Genomic DNA, 19130 nt, shown 5'->3' with positions numbered 1-19130 from the left:
CTGGGGGAAGAGCATTCAGGCAGAAGGAAAAACCAGTGTAAAGTCCTAGATGGGGAGGAGCAAGGCCAGTGTGCTCTGAGTGGAGTGAATAAGGGGGAGAGTGAGAGGAGATGAGATTGGAGAGATGACAGGGGAAATTCACACAGGACCTGTGGGCTGTGGTTGAGAACACTGCCTTGTACCTGAAGTACGGTCGGCAGTGGGTGCTTCTAAGAGGAAGGCCCTGATGTGATACATGCTAGGTTCATCTGGTTACATACAGGGTGCAAACTGTAGGGGGAAGGGAGGAGCGGGATGACAGGGAGAAGTACTGCCATGTTCCAGGTGAGGGAAGATGAAGGATGTACCCAGATGAGGGATGGGGATAGGGGGTGAGGGATACAATTCTGGAAATATTTTGGAAATGGAACTATTGGCCCTGCCCAATAGTGAGGGGTAGAAGACAAAGTTTCCCAGCCCTGTTCAGGCTGGAACTATTGTGGGTAGTGCAGGCCACAGCCAGGCAGGTATGACAGCCAAGCCAGGATAATGTGTCCAGGAAGGCCTGGGTGATTTCAGGAGGCTTTCCTGATGAAAATGAGGGTTCTGAGCCCTCTAGACTCTGCTACAGCCATGTAGCATGGTGATTAAAAGCCCAGATTGCCTGGTTTCCAGTCTCTGCTCCACCACCTACTTGCTGTGTGCCCTTGGGCAAGTGGCTTAACCTTTCTGGGCCTAGTAAGTGCTATGTGAGTATTATGTGATGAGAATGACAACAATGGTGATAACAATCATATCTCTAAGACACCCCTTATATAGGGCAAGCATGGAGAATGAGAGGTTTGAGATCTCACCGATGGAAAATACCCAACAATGAGACCCCCTGTCCAAATTGGCCTGGTTTGCAGGCTTACAGGAAGGCTCCATCATGGGGTTGGGGAGTCAGAAAGCACTGTGCTGGCTTCACCAGTCCTGTCTTTTTATTTACCCTTGTCTGCACTTCGCCTCTTCTGTCTTCGTGTCTCACATCCTTTTTCCCTAGCCACCTCTTCCTCACCCCCATCCTCCGTGTCTGTCCCCTTCTCTGCAGATCTTCCAGCCTGTTCATAAAAACACCCTGCCAGTACCTTCTCCCCCTCTCACCCCCGCCCGCAGCCAAGTGGGAGTAAAACGGCGCATGCGCCTTCAGTGCCCCTCCCTCCCCATCCCCCCTCATCGGGTGTCCGTGCCTTGTCCCCTTCTCTCGATCTCCTCCTCACCCATCACTTCCCCCAAAACTAACACCCCATTTCTCCACTACCCCCACTCTCAGCTTTGGTCTCTAGCCTGGTTTGCCCAAGGTAAGATGGATAGAGGGGAGGCCTGCGGAGAAGGGGAGGGTCGAAGCATAAGTGCATCCAGAGATAAACAAACCTGGGGACCGGGAGGCCTAGACTGAGGGCCCTGACGCTAGAGGAGAATGGGGGCCTAGGCCCACATACCAGAGTCCTCTAATGGGTAACGGATGACTTTATGTTTGCCCCAAATCCAGAGCTGGGGCCCTGGGAGCTTCTGTGGGCTCGGATTCCAGAGTCTGTGGGGTGCCCTCTTTAGCTGACTTTTGCCTCCACAATTTGAAGGCTGCCCCTCCAAGGGCCACTGAGGACCATGACTAAGACCGATCCTGCTCCGATGGCCCCACCACTCCGGGACGAGGAGGAAGAAGAGGATGAGGAGGATGAGCCAGTTCCCGAGGCCCCCAGCCCCACCCAGGAGCGCCGGCAGAAGCCTGTTGTGCACCCTTCTGCACCTGCCCCTCTCCCCAAGGATTACGGTAACCACCTTCCCACCCTGGAATTTATCCTGGAGCTTTTAGATGGCTAGAGAAGTTGGGCTGAGCTCTGCTGGTGGTGATTGTGGGAGGATTCTGGGGTATTTGAAGGTGGGCCCAAGGAGTTTCAGCTGCTGAGTCCTTCCTTGCATTCCAGCCCCCCATCCTATTCATTCATTCATTCATTCATTCATTGGCGAATGGTTTCAGAATAAGCCTAATCGTTGGCTCATGATACATCATTTCAGTCATTTAGTCATTCAGCAGACATTTGTTGAAAGCCTACTATAGACCTGGCTCTGTGCTAGGAGCTGGTGGCACAGCATGGAACAAGACAGACCCAGCCTTTGCCCTGAGAGGACTCACAGGTCTCAGTAATGACCACACAAATAAGTATAATAATATAAATATGTAATTACAAAACATGAGAATTGTGCTTGTGAAGAATGGGATACTGCAATAGCTTGTTAAGACATGTTTTCTCTGAGGAAGTAACATTGGAGGGAGACCTATGGATGAGTTGGGAGTTAATTAGGGAAGGATCAGGGAAAGGGGTCCCAGGAGAGATAACTGCAGAAGTAAAGGCTCCAAGGAAGGGGGTTGTGGAGCTGAGAGGGTGGCATTTTGGAGAAACTGACAGTGTCAAATCATCAAGCAGTGTTTAACTACTCTGTGACAAGTCTTATGTTGGGTGATAGAGATTTAATGGTGAGCAATCCAGGGATGATCCTTTCTCTCAGGAAAGAAAAGACTGAATAACAAACGATCAATAAATCAGAAAACTTCAGGTTGGAGTAAGTGCTAAGAAAGAAAGAAAAGATAGAAGTAAAAATAGAGTATGGCCAGAAGGCAGCAACTTGAGACAGAGAGGTCAGGGTGGGTCTTACAGATGAAGTAGCATTGAGGCTGAGACCCAGGGTATGAGGAGGAATCAGCCATAGGACAGCTGCAGAAGGTTCTAGGCAGAGAGCAGCAAGTACAGAGCCCTAGGTTTGGAACAGGATTGAGCTTGGAACAAAAAGAAGCTCATGGAGCTGCAGTTAGGGAGTGATCAGAGTTGAAGTGAGAGGTTGGCAATGACTAGATCTGAAAGGGTCTTAAAAGGCCACAGTGAGGACTTTGGATATACTCTAAGTGTGATTGGGGGAGAGCACTTGAGGGATTGTTTAAGAGCAGAGGAGTGGTAGGTCTGATATTTAAAAGCTCCCTCTGGCTACAAGGTAGGGAGGGTGGGGTTCATCTGGAATTGGATATAAGAAGGGGCTTTTAGAAGACATTGGCTGTGAGGGTCAGAAGCTAAGGAAATGTCACCCACTAGAGGTGGATCAGAGAGGCAACTAGTTAACCTCAGTCTGATAGAAAAATTAAGAGAGTAGGGGCAGGGAGTCCATCCCGGAAACTGGAAAATGTCCTTTGGGCTGGATATGGCTGGGACCTTTGACCTGGTGGGAAGTGAGAAGGTCTGGGCTGTCCCCCACCCTGCCCCTCCCCAGGAATACTGCTTGTAAGACAAGTGGGATTGGCCACAAAAGGTGAAGGAATCTGGAAATGTGGTCCAGAAGAGAGAGAGGGCTAAAGTGGACTTTAAGAGGAACTGATGTATTTGTTTATTAAATTTGTACATTAATTGAGCAGACATTAACTGAACACCTCCTCCATGCCAGGTTTTGTGCTGGGCCTTGGGGATAAGGGAGGGACCAAGGCACAGTGGGAGTGTTGCATTTATATCCTAAGGAGGGAGACTAGTGTGGGGCTGGGGGTGGGCTGATCTGAGGAAGGCAAAGGGAGAAAAATTGGGACAACTATAATAGAGTAACAAAATAAAACATTGTGTATAGACACACACACGTGTGTGTGTGTGTGTGTGTGTGTGTGTATGTATATATGAAGAACAAAGGGAAGAAGAGAAACAGAAGGAAAGAGGAAGGGAGAAAAGGAGGGAGGGAAGTATAAACAAGTTAAGTAGTGATATGTGCTGTGAATAAAGAAATAAACAAAGGTAGGAAATGGAGAAGGCAGAAGTACTGATTTCAACAGAGTGATCAGGGAGACTTCTCTGAAGAAGTGACATTTGAGTACAGACCTGGAAAGCCTTGGGAAGATTGTCCCAGGCAAGAAAAACAGCAGGTACAAAGAAAGACCCTAAGAGAGGAACTTACCTAGTGTGTTGGAAGGACAGAAAGAGGCCAGTGTGGCTGGAGGGGAATGAGTGAGTCAGTGAGGGTAGAGAATAGATGAGGCCAGTTTGTGCAGGAGCTGTAGGTGGTGGGAAGGGCTGTGGTCTATATTCTGAATGTGACCAGAGCCAGGGCAGTATTCTGAGCCAAGGAGTGCTGTTTTGTGACAGGGATTTTAAAAGACTAATTCCCGGAGACACCTATGCAGCACTTCCCTGGGCTCTGTATCATCTGGTCATTCATTACTCACTCACTCAACATGCACTGAGTTCCTGCCATATGCCAGATCCTAAGCTAGGTGCTGATGTTACTACAGAGAGCAACACTCGTCAGAGTCTAGTTGAGGGAGACAGAAGTCCCTATGGACACCACCCTGGCTGGCCACAGGTTAGATACTAACTGTGCATACATTTTATGTGGACTACACAGCATTTGAAAAATTGGGGAGATTTTTCTTAAAAACCTGGATTTCTGTTTTTATTTTTCCGTTGGAGCTTTGACCAAACTGTCCCCATACTCTGTCAGGGCAACAGTGCACTAGCAGCCTCCTCGGGCTCGCAGACTCAAGGGTGCTACCACTCTTTACCACACTCTTTTTATTTATTATTAAAGATTTTATTTATTTATTTTTAGGGAGGGGGAAGGCGAAAGAGAGGGAGAGAAACACCAATGTGCTAGACATACATCAGTCAGTTGCCTCTCACAGCCCCCCAACTTAGGGCCTGGCCCACAACCCAGACTTGTGCCCTGACTGGGAATCAGACTGGCAAACTCTCAGTTTGCAGGCTGGCACTCAGTGCACTGAATCCCACCAGCCAGAGGGATACTCTTGATTCAAAGGATGGTGTTTGCTGCTCTGTGGGAATTGCCCAGTCCTCCAATTTTTAAAGATATCCTGGGTGTCCAGATTTTTATGTGAAAACTCCTGACTTTGAAGGCCACGTGCAATATGCCTGTGGCCTATGTGCCACTAGTTTGAGACCCTACTTTAGAGAGGGTCTAAAAGAGACCTAGAGCCTCCCTTGCCTCAGCATGGAAGGAGGTCAGCTTGCCTGGGGTGACTTTAGACCTCTTGCCACCTCAGCCTTCACCTTCTTCGACCCCAATGACCCAGCGTGCCAGGAGATTCTGTTTGACCCGCAGACCACCATCCCAGAGCTGTTTGCCATTGTGCGCCAATGGGTGCCCCAAGTACAGCACAAGATTGACGTCATTGGCAATGAGGTAAGAACACTGGGGAGGCCAGGGAGGGAGAGGATGGAGTACCTCGCATGTTTGAGTAACCTTCCCTGGCCCTCTGGTACTCTCAGATTCTGCGTCGAGGCTGCCATGTGAATGATCGTGATGGGCTGACTGACATGACACTGCTCCATTATGCCTGCAAGGCTGGGGCCCATGGAGTTGGTGAGAGTCCAAAGCATGTGCCCCGAAATCTAGGCCCCCAGACCTAACACCTTCAAAACCACCCAGAACCCTGGTCCTCAGATCCCCTCTGAACCCACAGCCTAAGTTCCCAAAGTGTAGTCCTTGAGGCCCAGGGTCTTCCCCATGCACTGGGCCCTTGCTCTAGAGGAGGTCACACAAACTGACTCAGGCTGTGATGCAGGGGACCCCACTGCGGCAGTGCGCCTCTCACAGCAGCTATTGGCGCTGGGTGCAGACGTGACCCTGCGCAGCCGCTGGACCAACATGAATGCTCTGCACTATGCGGCCTATTTCGACGTGCCTGACCTTGTGCGTGTGCTGCTAAAGGGTGCACGGCCACGAGGTGAGGGGAGAAGCCTGGGCTGGGGTGAGGAGACCAGGACCCAGTGAGGGAGGAGGCCTGGAAACGGAGGAGAATGTCCCAGGATGTGGATGTGGTGTGTGGCATGAAGAAGAAGGGATACCAAGTGATGGAGTCTTGGCTGGGTAGGGAGGGGGACCAAATTGAGGAGATAGTGGGAGGCTGGTCATAGGAGGAACTGGAGATGGGACTCAGTAGTCCTCTACCCTTGGGCAGAGCTGGACCTCATAGGGAGAGGTGGGGTTGTATGGGAGTCACTGAGGCCTGTGAATCAAGAGACAGTTAAGAGATGGGTTTCTGGAGGTTGGAAGGTAGGGGGATGCCTGGAGTGTCAAGGATACTCACCCAGATCTCTCTTCTCACCCACATCCCAGTGGTGAACTCCACGTGCAGTGACTTCAACCATGGCTCAGCCCTGCACATCGCTGCCTCCAACCTGTGCCTGGGCGCAGCCAAATGTTTGCTGGAGCATGGTGCCAACCCAGCACTGCGGGTACTGCCACCCTGGCCCAACACTGTTATCTTCCTTCTCCTTCCTCCCCCATTCCTTTCTAGGCCAGCAGTCATCTGCAGAGGACGAGGGGTGGCCCTGACCACCTGTGTCTCTGGAAGCTCTCAAAATATTACAAAGATCATCTGCACATTCAACAAATGAAATAATAGCTGACATTTACTTAGTGTTCATGATATGTCAGGTGAACTGTGTTATAAGCGCTATTTTACAATGGGAAAACTGAGGTAGAGTGAGTGAGTGATTTGTCCAGGGTCACCCAGCAAGGAATATCTTTTTTCAGTCTGGGCTGACCCTATAGCTGTGTATAGACAGCACTTAGAGATCATGAAGCAAGTCCAGTGAGACCCTGGGTGAATTAGAGGGTTGGGCCCTACATAAGCCCTCAATATGATCTTCAGCCCCAACCTGTCCATTTCTAGGTCCTATCTTTAACACCCGCTTACTCTGTAGCATCCCAGGCACAGATATCTTGGGGTGACACCTGTGTCCCTGAGGCTTTGCCTCACTTCCTTCTCATTAGCTCAGATGGATCAGTGACTCAGTACATAGGAGTCCGTTTTCAGTGTTCATCCCTCACATGGCCCCATTCCTGGCTCTGGGTCTCTAGGGCCATGGCCTCCCTGTAGGCATGATGTACAACACTTTAACTGTAAACTTCATTTCCTTCAGCTCCACCCCTAGTCCCACTTCTAATCACTTGACATTCACAGACTGAGATCTGAACCTTAATGCCTCACCCTTTCTTAGTCCCATGCTGGCTTCTGCTTCACCTAGACCTGGGGTCTCAGGGCATGGGTTCAGTTGGGGATACAGCCTGTGCCACTGAGTCCTTGCTCCTATCTTCCCATTGGCCCTCAGAACCGAAAGGGGCAGGTGCCAGCAGAGGTGGTCCCAGACCCCATGGACATGTCCCTGGACAAAGCAGAGGCGGCACTGGTGGCCAAGGAACTACGAACACTGCTGGAGGAGGCTGTGCCACTCTCCTGCGCTCTCCCCAAGGTCACGCTACCCAACTATGACAACGTCCCAGGCAATCTCATGCTCAGCGCACTGGGCCTGCGCCTGGGAGACCGCGTGCTGCTGGATGGCCAGAAGGTCAGGGACTGGATTGGGTAAGGGGAGGGCATGACTCAGCCATCATCCCTCAGAACTGAGTCTTTGGGCACCCTCCCAATGAGCCACACAGTTTTTATTTCACCTGATAGTTGTTCTGTGAGTGCCTCGTTTGTGCTCCACTCTGGGCTGAGCTCTCAGTCCAAGGGGGAAGACAGATTTCCCTCAACTGACAGTGATAGTCCAGAGCAGTTGTGACTGTCATGGGGAAGCACAATCAGTGGTCATTGCAGCTCTGCACCATCTGGGTCTCGCGGCCTCTGTCGTCCCCAGTCAGTCCTCACTTCTGCTCCCAGAGTAGTCAGTACTTTTGGAAAAATGTACGGATCAGAACAATTGGGTGTGCCAGAAGATGTAACCAGTTGAAGATGAGGAGGAGTGAGCCAGGAGAAGAGGGTCTCAGGTAGGACAAGCAGGTGAAAAGGGCCAGAGGGCAGAGAGAATCTTTATCTAGGCATTCCAACTTTGATTCATGTGCTAGTGACCCTCAGGCTCCATGCCTGAGCCAACCCATTCTTGGGGATAAAGGACTGTCAGCCCCAGACCTGCTCTCAAGGAGCTTCGTTTCTAATGAAGGAGAGACTGTCAATAAAGTAAACCTATAGTTAAGATAATTTCTGGTAGCAACAAGGATTTTGAAAATCATTAAGTGTTTATATTTAGTAAATTGTCCCTGGCTAAAGGTAGAGGAGGTTTTAACTGGGTTCTCTAAGAGTGCTTCTCTAAGGAGGTGATGTCTGAGCTGAGATGGGAAGGAACTCACCCTGCAAAAATATGGAGTTGGTAACAGCTGGTACAGAGGCCCAGCTGTACAGGAGGGAAGAATAGGTGGAGAGGTCAGCAGGGTCTGATCACACCAGACCTGCAGGCCACTGGAAGAAATCTGGATTTTATTTCTTATACAGTGAGAAACCATAGAAGTCATTTTGTTTCCTAACTTTTTTTTGTATGCATGCAGCCCCATCTGGAAAGCTTTCTGTATGTGACCTAATCAAATTCATGTGACAATTCTAAAAGCAGGAGGAGTTCATTCTACCTGTTTTACAGTCCAGAAGACTGTAAGAGGCTCAGAGAGGTGAAACTCTTTGTCTGAGGACATGTAATAACTATCCCTACTCCTTAGAAAACTGGCATAGCACAGTGATTTTGAGCTCAGGCTGAGGGGTTTGCTGAGGTATATCTTAACCAGCTCTGGGGCCTGAGGCCAGTGATTCTGCCTTTCTGGGCATCAGTTCCTTCATCTGTACAACAGAGCTAATAACAGTACCTCCCTCAGAGGGTGGTATGAAGTTTAAATTAGTTAAAATGTGTAAAGCCCTTAGAACAGGGCTTGGTGCATTCTAAGTGCTCTTTGGGTGCCAGGCACTGCTGAGATTCCTACACTAACCCTCCAAAGTAGAACCTGTAGTCAGCCCATCTTATAGACAGGGAACTGAGACACAGAGAGGTGAAGGAGCCTCACACAATGGTAATAACCACACTCACTGCAGCTAAGCAACTTTATATAAAAAATGTTTCAACCAGACAACTAACATAGAAGGTAGATTGGTACTCAAATTTTCCAGATGAAACTGGTCTGGGAGGTCCCTGGACCAAAGTTACAGGATAGTAGTAGTCAACACTTACTAACACCTTACTCAGCCCCTGGCCTGTTCTGGGGGCTTTTGTTTTTCTGTAACAGCCCTGTGCAATAGACCTTTTTGTGATGACAGAAGTGTTCTGTGTCTGCTGTGCTCTCCAAGGAAGTAGCCACAAGCCATATATGGCTATTAAGCACTTGAAATGTGGCTGCTGTGATTGGGGAAATGAAATTTTAATTTAATTTTACTTAAATTGTCATATTTTGGCTAGTGGTTCTTTATTGCAATGGACAGGGCAGCTCTATAACAATCCTATAAGGTGGGCACAGTTTCTATTCCTGTTTTGTAGATAAAGACATTGAGACACAGTGAGGTGTTAAGTCATATAGGCAATAAGTGGTGATGTCTGAGCTGAGATTTGAGCCTGGGGCTCCCTCATCTATTCCTCACCACAATTGGCCCTCAGAACCAAAAGGGGCAGGTGCCAGCAGAGGTGGTCCCAGACCCCATGGACACGTCCCTGGACAAGGTAGAGGTGGCGCTGGTGGCTAAGGAACTATGAACACTGCTGGAGAAAGCTGTGCCATTCTCCTGCCCTCTCCCCAAGGTCACACTACCCAACTATGACAACGTCCCAGGCAATCATGCTCAGCGCACTGGGCCTGTGCCTGGGAGACCACGTGTCTGCCAGTGATCTATCTATCATGGCCTTCCCAAATCATATCCTCCTTTATTTCCTCAGACGGGCACACTGCGGTTCTGTGGGACCACGGAGTTTGCCAGTGGCCAGTGGGTGGGCGTGGAGCTGGACGAACCTGAGGGCAAGAATGATGGCAGTGTTGGTGGTGTCCGGTACTTCATCTGCCCTCCCAAGCAGGGTCAGTCCCACCAAGGGCCCAAAAGGAGTGGTGGGTGAGGTCCACTTAGTAGTTTTGATGTTGCTGACTGGGTAATGAGGCCTGGGAAATGGTGGTGGGATGGAGGGCATAGGGCAAAGACTTGGACAACTCCCAGCCCAGGCTCTATCCTCCCAGGTCTCTTTGCCTCTGTGTCCAAGATCTCCAAGGCAGTGGATGCACCCCCTTCATCAGTCACCTCCACACCTCGCACTCCCCGGATGGATTTCTCCCGTGTCACTGGCAAAGGCCGAAGGGAACACAAAGGTCAGAGAGGGAGCCCTGGGGGTGAGCAGAGCCAGTCTTGGGGATAGTCTGTGGGTAGGCCAGCTTCTGTGGCCCAGTTTCTCCCCAGGCCCAAACTCTCTAGGTTTAGATGATGACCTTTAGACCTGACTTCTTTAACTCAGCTTCTACTCTGACTTAGTACCGGCCCAACCCAGTTCTTGGAAGGACCTGTGAGTTCTCTGCCTTCTATAACTTTAAGCCCGAAAGTTTTTCCCCAGTTTTGGGGAAGAATCTTTCGAGTTCGTGGCCTTAGAGACTTCAGTATCCAGTGTTCTCAGACCCAGCTCCCTCCTGTATTTTAAAGGACAATTTCTGGATTCCTGACTTCTGTGACTCATTTTTTCCTTTGGCCCAAATAACTTCAGCTTTGAGAAAGGACTTTGGGGTTCTCCCAGTTCTTAACTCAGCTGTGGTTTCCCTCTACATCCGAAGCCCTGCAGTTCTGGGGAAGGCTCTGAAATTCCTGATTGGAGCTAGGACAGAATTCCTGCCTTAGGGCTTTCTGGTGGCATGGTCCCCCAGGTCAGGGGTCTGGGAGCCCTACCCCACCGGTATATCCTCCACCCCCAGGCAAAAAGAAGCCCCTATCATCCCCATCTCTGGGCAGCCTGCAGCAGCGTGAGGGAGCCAAGGCTGAGGTTGGAGACCAAGTGCTTGTAGCAGGCCAAAAGCAAGGGGTTGTACGCTTCTACGGGAAGACAGACTTTGCCCCAGGTGAGAATGGGGATCTGGGCCTCAGGGGAGGCAGGCTTCGAGGTATCCTGACACTCTTCTGCTTCAGGTTACTGGTACGGTATTGAGCTAGACCAGCCTACGGGCAAGCATGATGGCTCCGTCTTTGGTGTCCGGTACTTCACCTGCCCCCCAAGACATGGAGTCTTTGCACCAGCATCCCGAATTCAGAGGTGAGCCCAAACTCCGACCTTAACCTAAGGTACCACTCAGAACTCCCCTCTTGAACTAGTAAGACAGTGTGGATACCCATGCCCATATCCAAACTCTTTCTGTGTGGGTCCCTGGCCCCCATCTCCAGGTCAGACTCTGACTTCTGTGACTCTGACTCCTTCCACTCCTTGTGTCTCCCCAGGACTGGTGGATCCAGTGACCCCTCTGGGGACAATGTGGGAGCCAAAAAAGTGCACCAAGTGACAAGTGAGTTGGGTGCTAGAGTGTGGGGAGGAGAGTCTGGAGACAGGATAGGAGGGTCAATGCTAGTGACAGAATCTGCAGGATTCAACTAGAAACACAGGAGCCAGGAAAATGATGAAACAGTATCCCCAAGAGGATAAGCGCTATGGGATATGGGGATGTTAATGACAAGACTCTGGGTAGGCACTGGAAACATAAGCAGGTATTGGAGGACACAGAGGATATTACTGACAAAAGAGGTTCAGATGAGTATTGGGAATGTGGGGTCCAAGAGTCTGGGTGGGTATTAAGGGCACAGGTGGGTCTGCCATCGCCTCACCTGAGATTTTGCCCTCCCCTTCAGTGATGCAGCCCAAACGCACCTTCACGACAGTCCGGACCCCAAAGGACATCGCATCAGAGAACTCAATCTCCAGGTGTGTAGCCAAGCCATTGGACACAGGGGTCTGGAGCTCTGGTTGGGGGTAGAAATAGAGGGCAGGAAAACTTGTAACTAGTCAGCTTACCCAAAAACAGTCTTTAGGAGCGAGGCTCCTCACTGAATTCTAGAGACTTCAATTCAGCTTTTAAGGGGCAGGTAGAAGAAGCAAAATACCTTTCACAGGTGCCTAAGAAGGCATAGCCAAAGAGGTAAAGGCAGAACCCAGCAAAGTCAAATTCCAAATACTTGGGGGGAAAGCTGGAGGAGATAGATCCAGATGCTCCCACCCCTGCATCAGGTTGATGCATGATTCTCCTTTCCAGATTGCTCTTCTGCTGCTGGTTTCCCTGGATGCTGAGGGCGGAGATGCAGTCTTAGAGGCCCTGGATACCTGACAAAGAGACAGCCCCCTATAGAATCAATCTCCTGATGCAAGGAGCCCTCAAGTCACCCTGAGATAGATATTCCCAGTAACATATAAGGAATAGAGACCCCAATTAGCCAGCCCTTGATCACTGAGGCCTCATTATTATCAGATGCCCCCATGATAACCCCCCAAATACAGACCCCATGTTACCCAGAAAAAGATTCCCTGAGTATAGCTCCTAACTAGTCCCTAACCTCAACCTTTCATAGCAGAGCCCCCAATAACATTTCCACATCATCCCAAATGGTGACCTTCTCCACATAATGCACCACAGCAGGACATTCCTGAGTCACTTATCACAGGTCCCTCTCCCATTAAAAAAGACCCCATCAAGTCCCCTTGAAATAAACACAGGTCACACCTTCAGAGCTACAGTTACAGACCTTTGTCACTATCCTGCATTTAACATCAGTCCCCTCGAGATGTGATCCCCATCGTTACCTGGAAACCCTTACACTGCAATCTGAGACCTCACCTCCATTAACAAAGACCCCTGTTCTTACCCTTGAAAAAGAGACATACACCAGACCACTGTCACTCCCAATTTACAGAGACCAAAATAGTCCTGAAAGTGCTAATTACAGGATCCCTCCCCCAAAAGTATTCCTATCCTCTCCACCCTCAAGAAACCCCCAGTGCCTTGTATGAAGCCCACCCAACATGGTTCAGCCCCTGTGCTGGCCAAGTGTCCAGAAAATGCTCTATTTTTAAAGTGATAACTGCCCCCTTTGGGGGACCCTAAAATTTGGAGGCCCCATTCTGAGACTGGGGATCCCAAACCCCAGGATACACATCCCAAACTCCCCTGTGCCCTCAAGTTCTATAGCCTCCGGAAGATCGGAAGATCCTAAGGCTCTAATTCCCAGGACCCCCAATCCATGAAATTTTCAAATCCCCAGGGAATCCGAAATTGTAAAATCCAATCCTAAACCCCCAGGAAACTCCAGTTGTGAAGGTCCTTCTGCCTGGAATGGAGAAGACTGCAGTCAGGGCATGCATCCCAGGCTCCCATAGCACCTTAAGCCCATTTCATAGGTACCAGGAGACCCCAAACAGGAATGCTCATTCCTGAACTAGATGACCCAATGCCCTGAGTCATGGATTTCAAGACACCCAAATTCCATGAGCCCCGTCTTTAATGGAACTCCAAATCCTAAAGCTTCCATGTCTTTATACATGAAGGACTCCAAGGCCCTGAGAGGACCCCACATCCTGGAGTCCCAATTTCAACTTACGTTCTGATCATAGGTCTGAAATACCAAATCTGAGTCATTGGCCCCAAAGGACTTAACAGCACCCAGGCCTGACCAACAGCCAAGGGAGAACCTGAAGGCCCAGGGAATCCAGGGCAAACCTAGGGGCCTCATTACCAAGGACAGCTCACGACTGCCCCTTCACTGCATGTCTCAGAACTCAGCATGACCCCTGCCCCATTCAATAAAGATGTTTCTATGGTTTCTCTGTGTCGGGCCTGTGTGCGGAGAATTACAGCCCTGCTTCTGTACCGCTGCCAGGGGAGGATGAGAGAGGAAGTCCTTCAATCTCGACTCCCTGCAGCATGGGAACAGAATCATCCAACCTGCAGGAAGTCCTAACAGTCATCTTCCCGCAGTCGTCATGGCTGCTCCTCTCCCTTCCAAGCCCATTCCGCCGTGTGGACAGGTTCGGTTCTAGAGCTCTGATTGGTGGGTGCCAGACTTTGACGGGTGTCCGAATGCTCAGAGGCCGAGAGGCGCATCCTATCCCTGGACAAGGTTGAAGGAGCAGGACCATATTGCTTGAGACCGCCGATTGGGTAGAAGGCGGACCCTTAAGGCCTTCAAGAGTTCCCATTGGTCTGACCACTCCTACGTCAAAATGTGGATGCGGAAGCGGCTGGGAAAGGAATAGAAGGGTTGAGTTTGGATATTGGAGGGGACATTGGTGGACGGTCAGTTTTAAGGATGGCGGAGGGCGGAAATAGGGAGCCGAGGGAGCCGAGGGAGCCGAGGGTGGGGATCCGGGGAAGCTCACATAGAAGTCCGAGGAATCGCGGAATGTGGATTCTTATAAGGTTCAGAACGTGGGGCAAAGGGGTTCAGGAAAGAAAGGTTTGAGAGGAGTCAGACTTCGGGCTATAGGTCCAAGGGTGCTGTAGTGAAGCGGCGCACTGATAGAGAAACCTGAGGGAGTCCAGAGTGGGGGGGAATCCGAAGAAACAGCGGATAAGTCAGAGGAGACTCAGATCGGGGGTGTTGGGTGTTCAGAATGGGGCATCTGACAGGGCTTGGGAGCAGGAGGTGTGTCCTTGGGAACCCTCAGTATTGTTAGAGCGGGGCTCATGATTACAAATCTGAAGTTGTTAGAAAGGGATCTCAAATTAAGATGTTTAAAGGGGTCCTGGAGGCTGTGGAGCTCTTGAGAAAGGTTGCCAGTGGGGGGGGGGTGGTCAAAGGATGTTCTCTGTGGAAAAGATATTCTTTCTTGAGAAAACAAATATGTGTAGTTTGATAGGCCCTTGGTGAATGGAGTTTGGGTGTCCTGGGTGCTCACTGTGTCTAGACAGAGGGTCTGGGTGCTTATTGGGTGCCTTTTGAGAGATTGAGGACTCAGGTTTTAGAAACCGAGTGAGTTTGGTTAGAAGGTTGAATTGAGGTCCTGACCCATGATAGAGCAGAAAACAAACTCAGCCTGATTGTAGGAGGTCTGGTGATTTCAGCATGTCCTCCCCTTCCCACAGGACTAGGTGCATGGAGTTGGTGTCGATGGAGGATCAGGACTCCAGGGTCCCAGCCCTGGAACCATTCAGGGTGGAGCAGGTTGTCAGGACTCGGGGTGCAGAGGGTGAAGGTGGGGACTAGAGGGTGGGAGATAGAGTGGGGATAGGCAGGCTGACTCCTGGGTTTGTGAGCTGGGACTGCTTCCTCCAAGTTCATTCTTTCCCTTACCTCACCCCTACTTCCTACTGCCAAAATGGACATTGGTCCCTCTACTTCAGGCCTTGGCCTGCCTGGGGACATCCCGAACCTCACTACAGAGGGAGGGGTCTGTTCTTGGATGCTAGGGCCCCTGGGGATGTCAAAGGGCACCACCTACAGGGGATCTCTTTATCCTAGGCACCACCTGTAATCTACTATGTCCCCGACTTCATCTCCAAGGAAGAGGAGGAATATTTGCTTCGACAGGTGACCCCAATTTCCTTCTGGTCTGTTTTCCCCTCTTTCCAGATTCTTCCCCAACCCCTAGTTCCTGTGTAAGAGCCCCTGAGGCTATAGTGAAGATCCTGGCAGGAAGGAGAGTGCCACACAGCACCCATCCCTCACCTTCTCTGTTCCTTCCTCAGGACCTATTGGGCCTGTCAGAAAGAGCTTTTCCCAGGAAGCTTGGGGGAAACCCAGCTGTTTCTTAGGAAGGAAGTATTATTATGTAGCTCAAATTCCTTGTGCTGAGATAGGTCAGTCCAGCTTCCAAAACAAAAATGTTACTGAGATCAGATTCCTTGTGCTGGAATAGCCCAGTAAAAGCCCAGAGCCTCAGAAATAAGGAAGTTACAGAGCGCATACTCTCTGTGCTGAGATAGCCCAATTCTGTAATCCTAGAGAAAAAGAGGTTATAAATATAGACTGAGAAAGCCTAGTTCAGGCCTTTGATGTTTGGGGAATGAAGAATTTGCAGTGTTCAGATTTTTGTGTTGAGATAGCGTAGGCCTCAGAATGTTATAGAGTAAACTCTTTCCTCTGCTTCAATAGCTCAGCATAGACCCAGATTCTTGAGAACAAGGTTTTCAAGCATAGACCACTCGTGCTATTTTCAAGGTTCATGGAAAGAAAAATTTACACAGCTCGGTTCTTGCACTGGGATAACCTTTTGCAGCCCTGGAGCCTTAATTATAAAGCACAGATCTTCCGTGGGCTATTCCAACAAGTCCTGTCTAGTTTGAGTCCCAGGAATAAGTTAGCCACAGAGCACAGACCCTTGTGCTGAGACAGTCTACTCCAGCCCCGTAACCAGAAGGGGAATAAGGAGATTATTGAGTAGAGTATAGATTTCTTGGACTTCTTGAAGATTGCCCATTCTCGACCTTTGGGATCTTGGCAGTAGAGAATTTTCAAAGTACTCTTTGCTGTGCTAAGTTAGCCCAATTTAGCACATTCCCTCCAGGCGGTAGGAATAAGGAGGTTCCAGAAGTCAGACTGTTCGGAGATAGCCCAGGACAGTACAGGCTGCAGACTCTTTACTGGACTAAAAGAGCCCAGTGCAGGCCAGAGTAGATTCAGACTGCAATTGTGTAGCCCGGGTTCCTTTTCTTGGTCCCAGTAGACAGAGGTGGTCTTTGGGGCCAGCAGCTTCCACAGGGGAAAGGGCAAACAACAATCTTGGGAACACTGTATCCCAGAGAATCCCATAGGTACTGAGATGACCCATTTTCACCTTGGGTAAAGACCTCTGTATTGTTTTGGGTGGGAGAATCAGAGAGGATGGTCTTGAAAAAGAAGTGACCCTCTCTCCACCTCCCAGGTCTTCAATGCCCCAAAACCAAAGTGGACACAGCTGTCAGGGAGGAAGTTACAGAACTGGGGTAAGTGTTCCTGCCTCAGGGCATGGATGATTTGAGAATGTGGGCTGGGGAAGGTGGCTCAGGTTGGTTATTATCAAGATATTGGGGGGTCACCAAATGGTTCAAGAGGTCCCAAGGGCCAGGAGAACTCTCAGGGGTCAGTAGAGGTCCTTCGGGATCAGGGATTTCCTTTCAAGTTGGGGGTCTCAAAGGGTCCAGGGGTGTTAGAGACATCAGGAAACCTTGGAAGGTTGGGTGGTGATCTCCAGAGAGTCAGGTGTCCCTGGGGAGGTCAGTGTGTTACCAAGCCCTGGGAAATCATTAACGAGGGCTTGAGGTGCCAGGGCTCCTTGGTTAGATGCTTTCAGGACCCCATTGCCCTCCTCCAGGTGGGCTCCCTCATCCCCGGGGGATGGTTCCTGAGCGACTTCCTCTATGGCTCCAGCGCTATGTGGACAAAGTATCTGACCTCAGTCTTTTTGGGGGTCTCCCAGCCAACCACGTCCTTGTGAACCAGTATCTGCCTGGGGAGGGCATCATGGTAACTACACATCCTCACCCCAACCCCCAGACCTCTCATGGGGCAGGATATCTTGTTGACCCACCTCTACTCTCATCAAGTAGGCACATACCCAAACCACCCCAACCAGGCATTCACCTCCCTGTCCCTGGCTGGGGAGCCCCCTTTAAGCTTCAGAGGGTGGGAGGTGTGGACTCCTGCCCTGTCCAGCCCTGGTGACCACTCCCCAGCCCCACGAGGACGGGCCGCTGTACTACCCAACTGTCAGCACCATCAGCCTGGGCTCCCACACCTTGCTGGACCTCTACGAGCCGCGGCAGCCAGAGGATGATGACCCTACAGAGCAGGTGGGCCCTGGGACACTGCTTCAGCCACTTATGGGCACCCTGACACCCCATATCCTCTAAGAGGCCCCAGTCTCACCTGCCTACAAGATAACCCCAATAACCTCCCAGATGTTCCCTGTTCCCTCATGGAGTGACCTCTTCCTAGATACCTAGACTGTCTGCTTGCAGGGTACCCTAGAAATATTGATATCCACACACATCCCAGTGCCCCCACTTGCTGATTGGAATGCTCTAACACCCTAGAGATCCTTTGGCCCCACACATTCAGGGTGCTCCAATAAATAGCCCACGGTCTACATACACCATGCAGGGCTCCCCAGTACTTTAGCAGTATACCCTCCGATGCCCCCAACACCGTTCCCTCATGGGTGTCCCTGACATCCTCTCAGATATCCTGACTTTGCATAGTGTACAGAGCACCCCAATACTGACCTCCCCCGTGACACTCCAGCAGTATGATTTGCCATAGAGGGCATACCCAGATCCTCCTTGGCACTGCCTTCTTTGAGGGCTGCTTATGACAGCAGCTTCCCTGATTGCTTTCCCCAAGTGATGCATTTCTAACACCCCAGTGCTCACAGAAACCCCCCTGGACACCCTAACTCCAGCTGCTCCTTAGGACTTCCCTTCTTAGTGCTACATGCTCCTGGATATCCAATACCCTGCCTACTGTGCCAGTTTCCTCAAACATCCTGATGTCCACAGATACACTCAGACTGCACCAGATCATCTCTGCCTCACTCTGTCGCCCCAAACCCAATTCCTGGCGTCTGTCAAGCCCTCAATCCAGTTCCACCCAGTTCCCTGTGACCACTGAACCCTTGGTTCCAGCCTCAGCCCCTTGGAGGTCCTAGCTGCAGCCCAGTTCCTGCCTGTCCCAAGGGAGTGCTGATCCCCCTTCCCCAGCCCCTCCTTGTTCCCTGAAGCGTTGGCTCTGGGGCCCGCTGATTTTTTACTCCAAAGCTTCGATCCCTGGGAGCATACTTGCCCCTCAGCCTTTGTCTCTGGGGACTGGCTGACACTCCCTCCCTGATTCCCAAAGTTTGCTAACTTCTTTTCGACCCTCTCATTTCTGGGGACCCACTGACCGTTAATACTCTCCGAAGCCCCGGCCCCCTCCCCGGCCAGCCACCTCGCTGCTGTTGGAACCCTGCAGTCTGCTGGTGCTCCGGGGCACTGCCTACACGCGCCTCCTCCATGGCATCGCAGCCGCCCGGGTAGACCAGCTCGACTCTGCCTTCTTGCCACTCAACGCCGCTGCCTGCCAGTCAGCACAGCCCGGAGCCTGCCTGGTCCGGGGCACCCGAATCTCACTGACCATCCGCCGTGTGCCCCGCGTGCTACGCGCCGGCCTCCTCCTCAGCAAGTGACACCTGGCCTCAGGACCCGCTAGGCTTCCCGGGCTGTCCACTCTGGATAGCTGCGACCCTGCAACGTTGAAACCCTGGGGCAGAGGAGGCCTCCCCTGAGTTATTTATTTTCCCAATAACGTTGTGGGAACCAAAGAAAAAGGTCTCATTTCAAATAAACCAACAAAAATTCTTTCTTTGGTTTTGGATTGAAGGGGTTGTGGGGCAGGTGCTTGT

General features: G+C 50.9%; 2 protein-coding genes across 5 annotated transcripts; both read left to right on the top strand.

The window, feature by feature from the left end:
- Positions 1–1180: 1180 nt before the first annotated feature.
- CLIP3 (CAP-Gly domain containing linker protein 3) lies at positions 1181–13597 on the top strand. The gene is made up of 14 exons (XM_037138433.2): positions 1181–1319; positions 1599–1792; positions 5051–5190; positions 5277–5370; positions 5573–5734; positions 6127–6245; positions 7125–7361; positions 9702–9837; positions 9994–10122; positions 10714–10857; positions 10925–11048; positions 11231–11295; positions 11636–11708; positions 12037–13597. The coding sequence occupies exons 2-14, from the start codon at positions 1627–1629 to the stop codon at positions 12089–12091; spliced, it is 1644 nt and encodes a 547-aa protein (XP_036994328.1). The 5' UTR covers positions 1181–1319; positions 1599–1626; the 3' UTR covers positions 12092–13597.
- Positions 13598–13999: 402 nt separating this feature from the next.
- ALKBH6 (alkB homolog 6) lies at positions 14000–19086 on the top strand. 4 transcript variants are annotated; one of them, XM_037138436.2, is made up of 7 exons: positions 14000–14070; positions 14860–14938; positions 15236–15304; positions 16638–16698; positions 17067–17218; positions 17428–17544; positions 18651–19086. In XM_037138436.2, exons 2-7 carry the CDS (start codon positions 14870–14872, stop codon positions 18912–18914), a joined length of 732 nt encoding a protein of 243 aa, XP_036994331.1. In that variant the 5' UTR covers positions 14000–14070; positions 14860–14869; the 3' UTR covers positions 18915–19086. The 4 variants fall into 4 exon arrangements, with proteins under 4 accessions (XP_036994331.1, XP_053523587.1, XP_036994332.1 ...); XM_053667612.1 differs by lacking the exon at positions 17428–17544; XM_037138437.2 differs by lacking the exon at positions 18651–19086 and having other exon boundaries at positions 17466–17528.
- The last annotated feature ends 44 nt before the right edge of the window (positions 19087–19130 follow it).

The sequence above is a fragment of the Artibeus jamaicensis genome, unplaced genomic scaffold, assembly GCF_021234435.1.
Source record: "Artibeus jamaicensis isolate MK-2021 breed Jamaican fruit bat unplaced genomic scaffold, CSHL_Jam_final contig_470, whole genome shotgun sequence".
Taxonomy (NCBI): domain Eukaryota; kingdom Metazoa; phylum Chordata; class Mammalia; order Chiroptera; family Phyllostomidae; genus Artibeus; species Artibeus jamaicensis.
The sequence above is the reverse complement of the archived record's forward strand: the minus strand, read 5'-3'. Positions and strand labels throughout refer to the sequence as shown.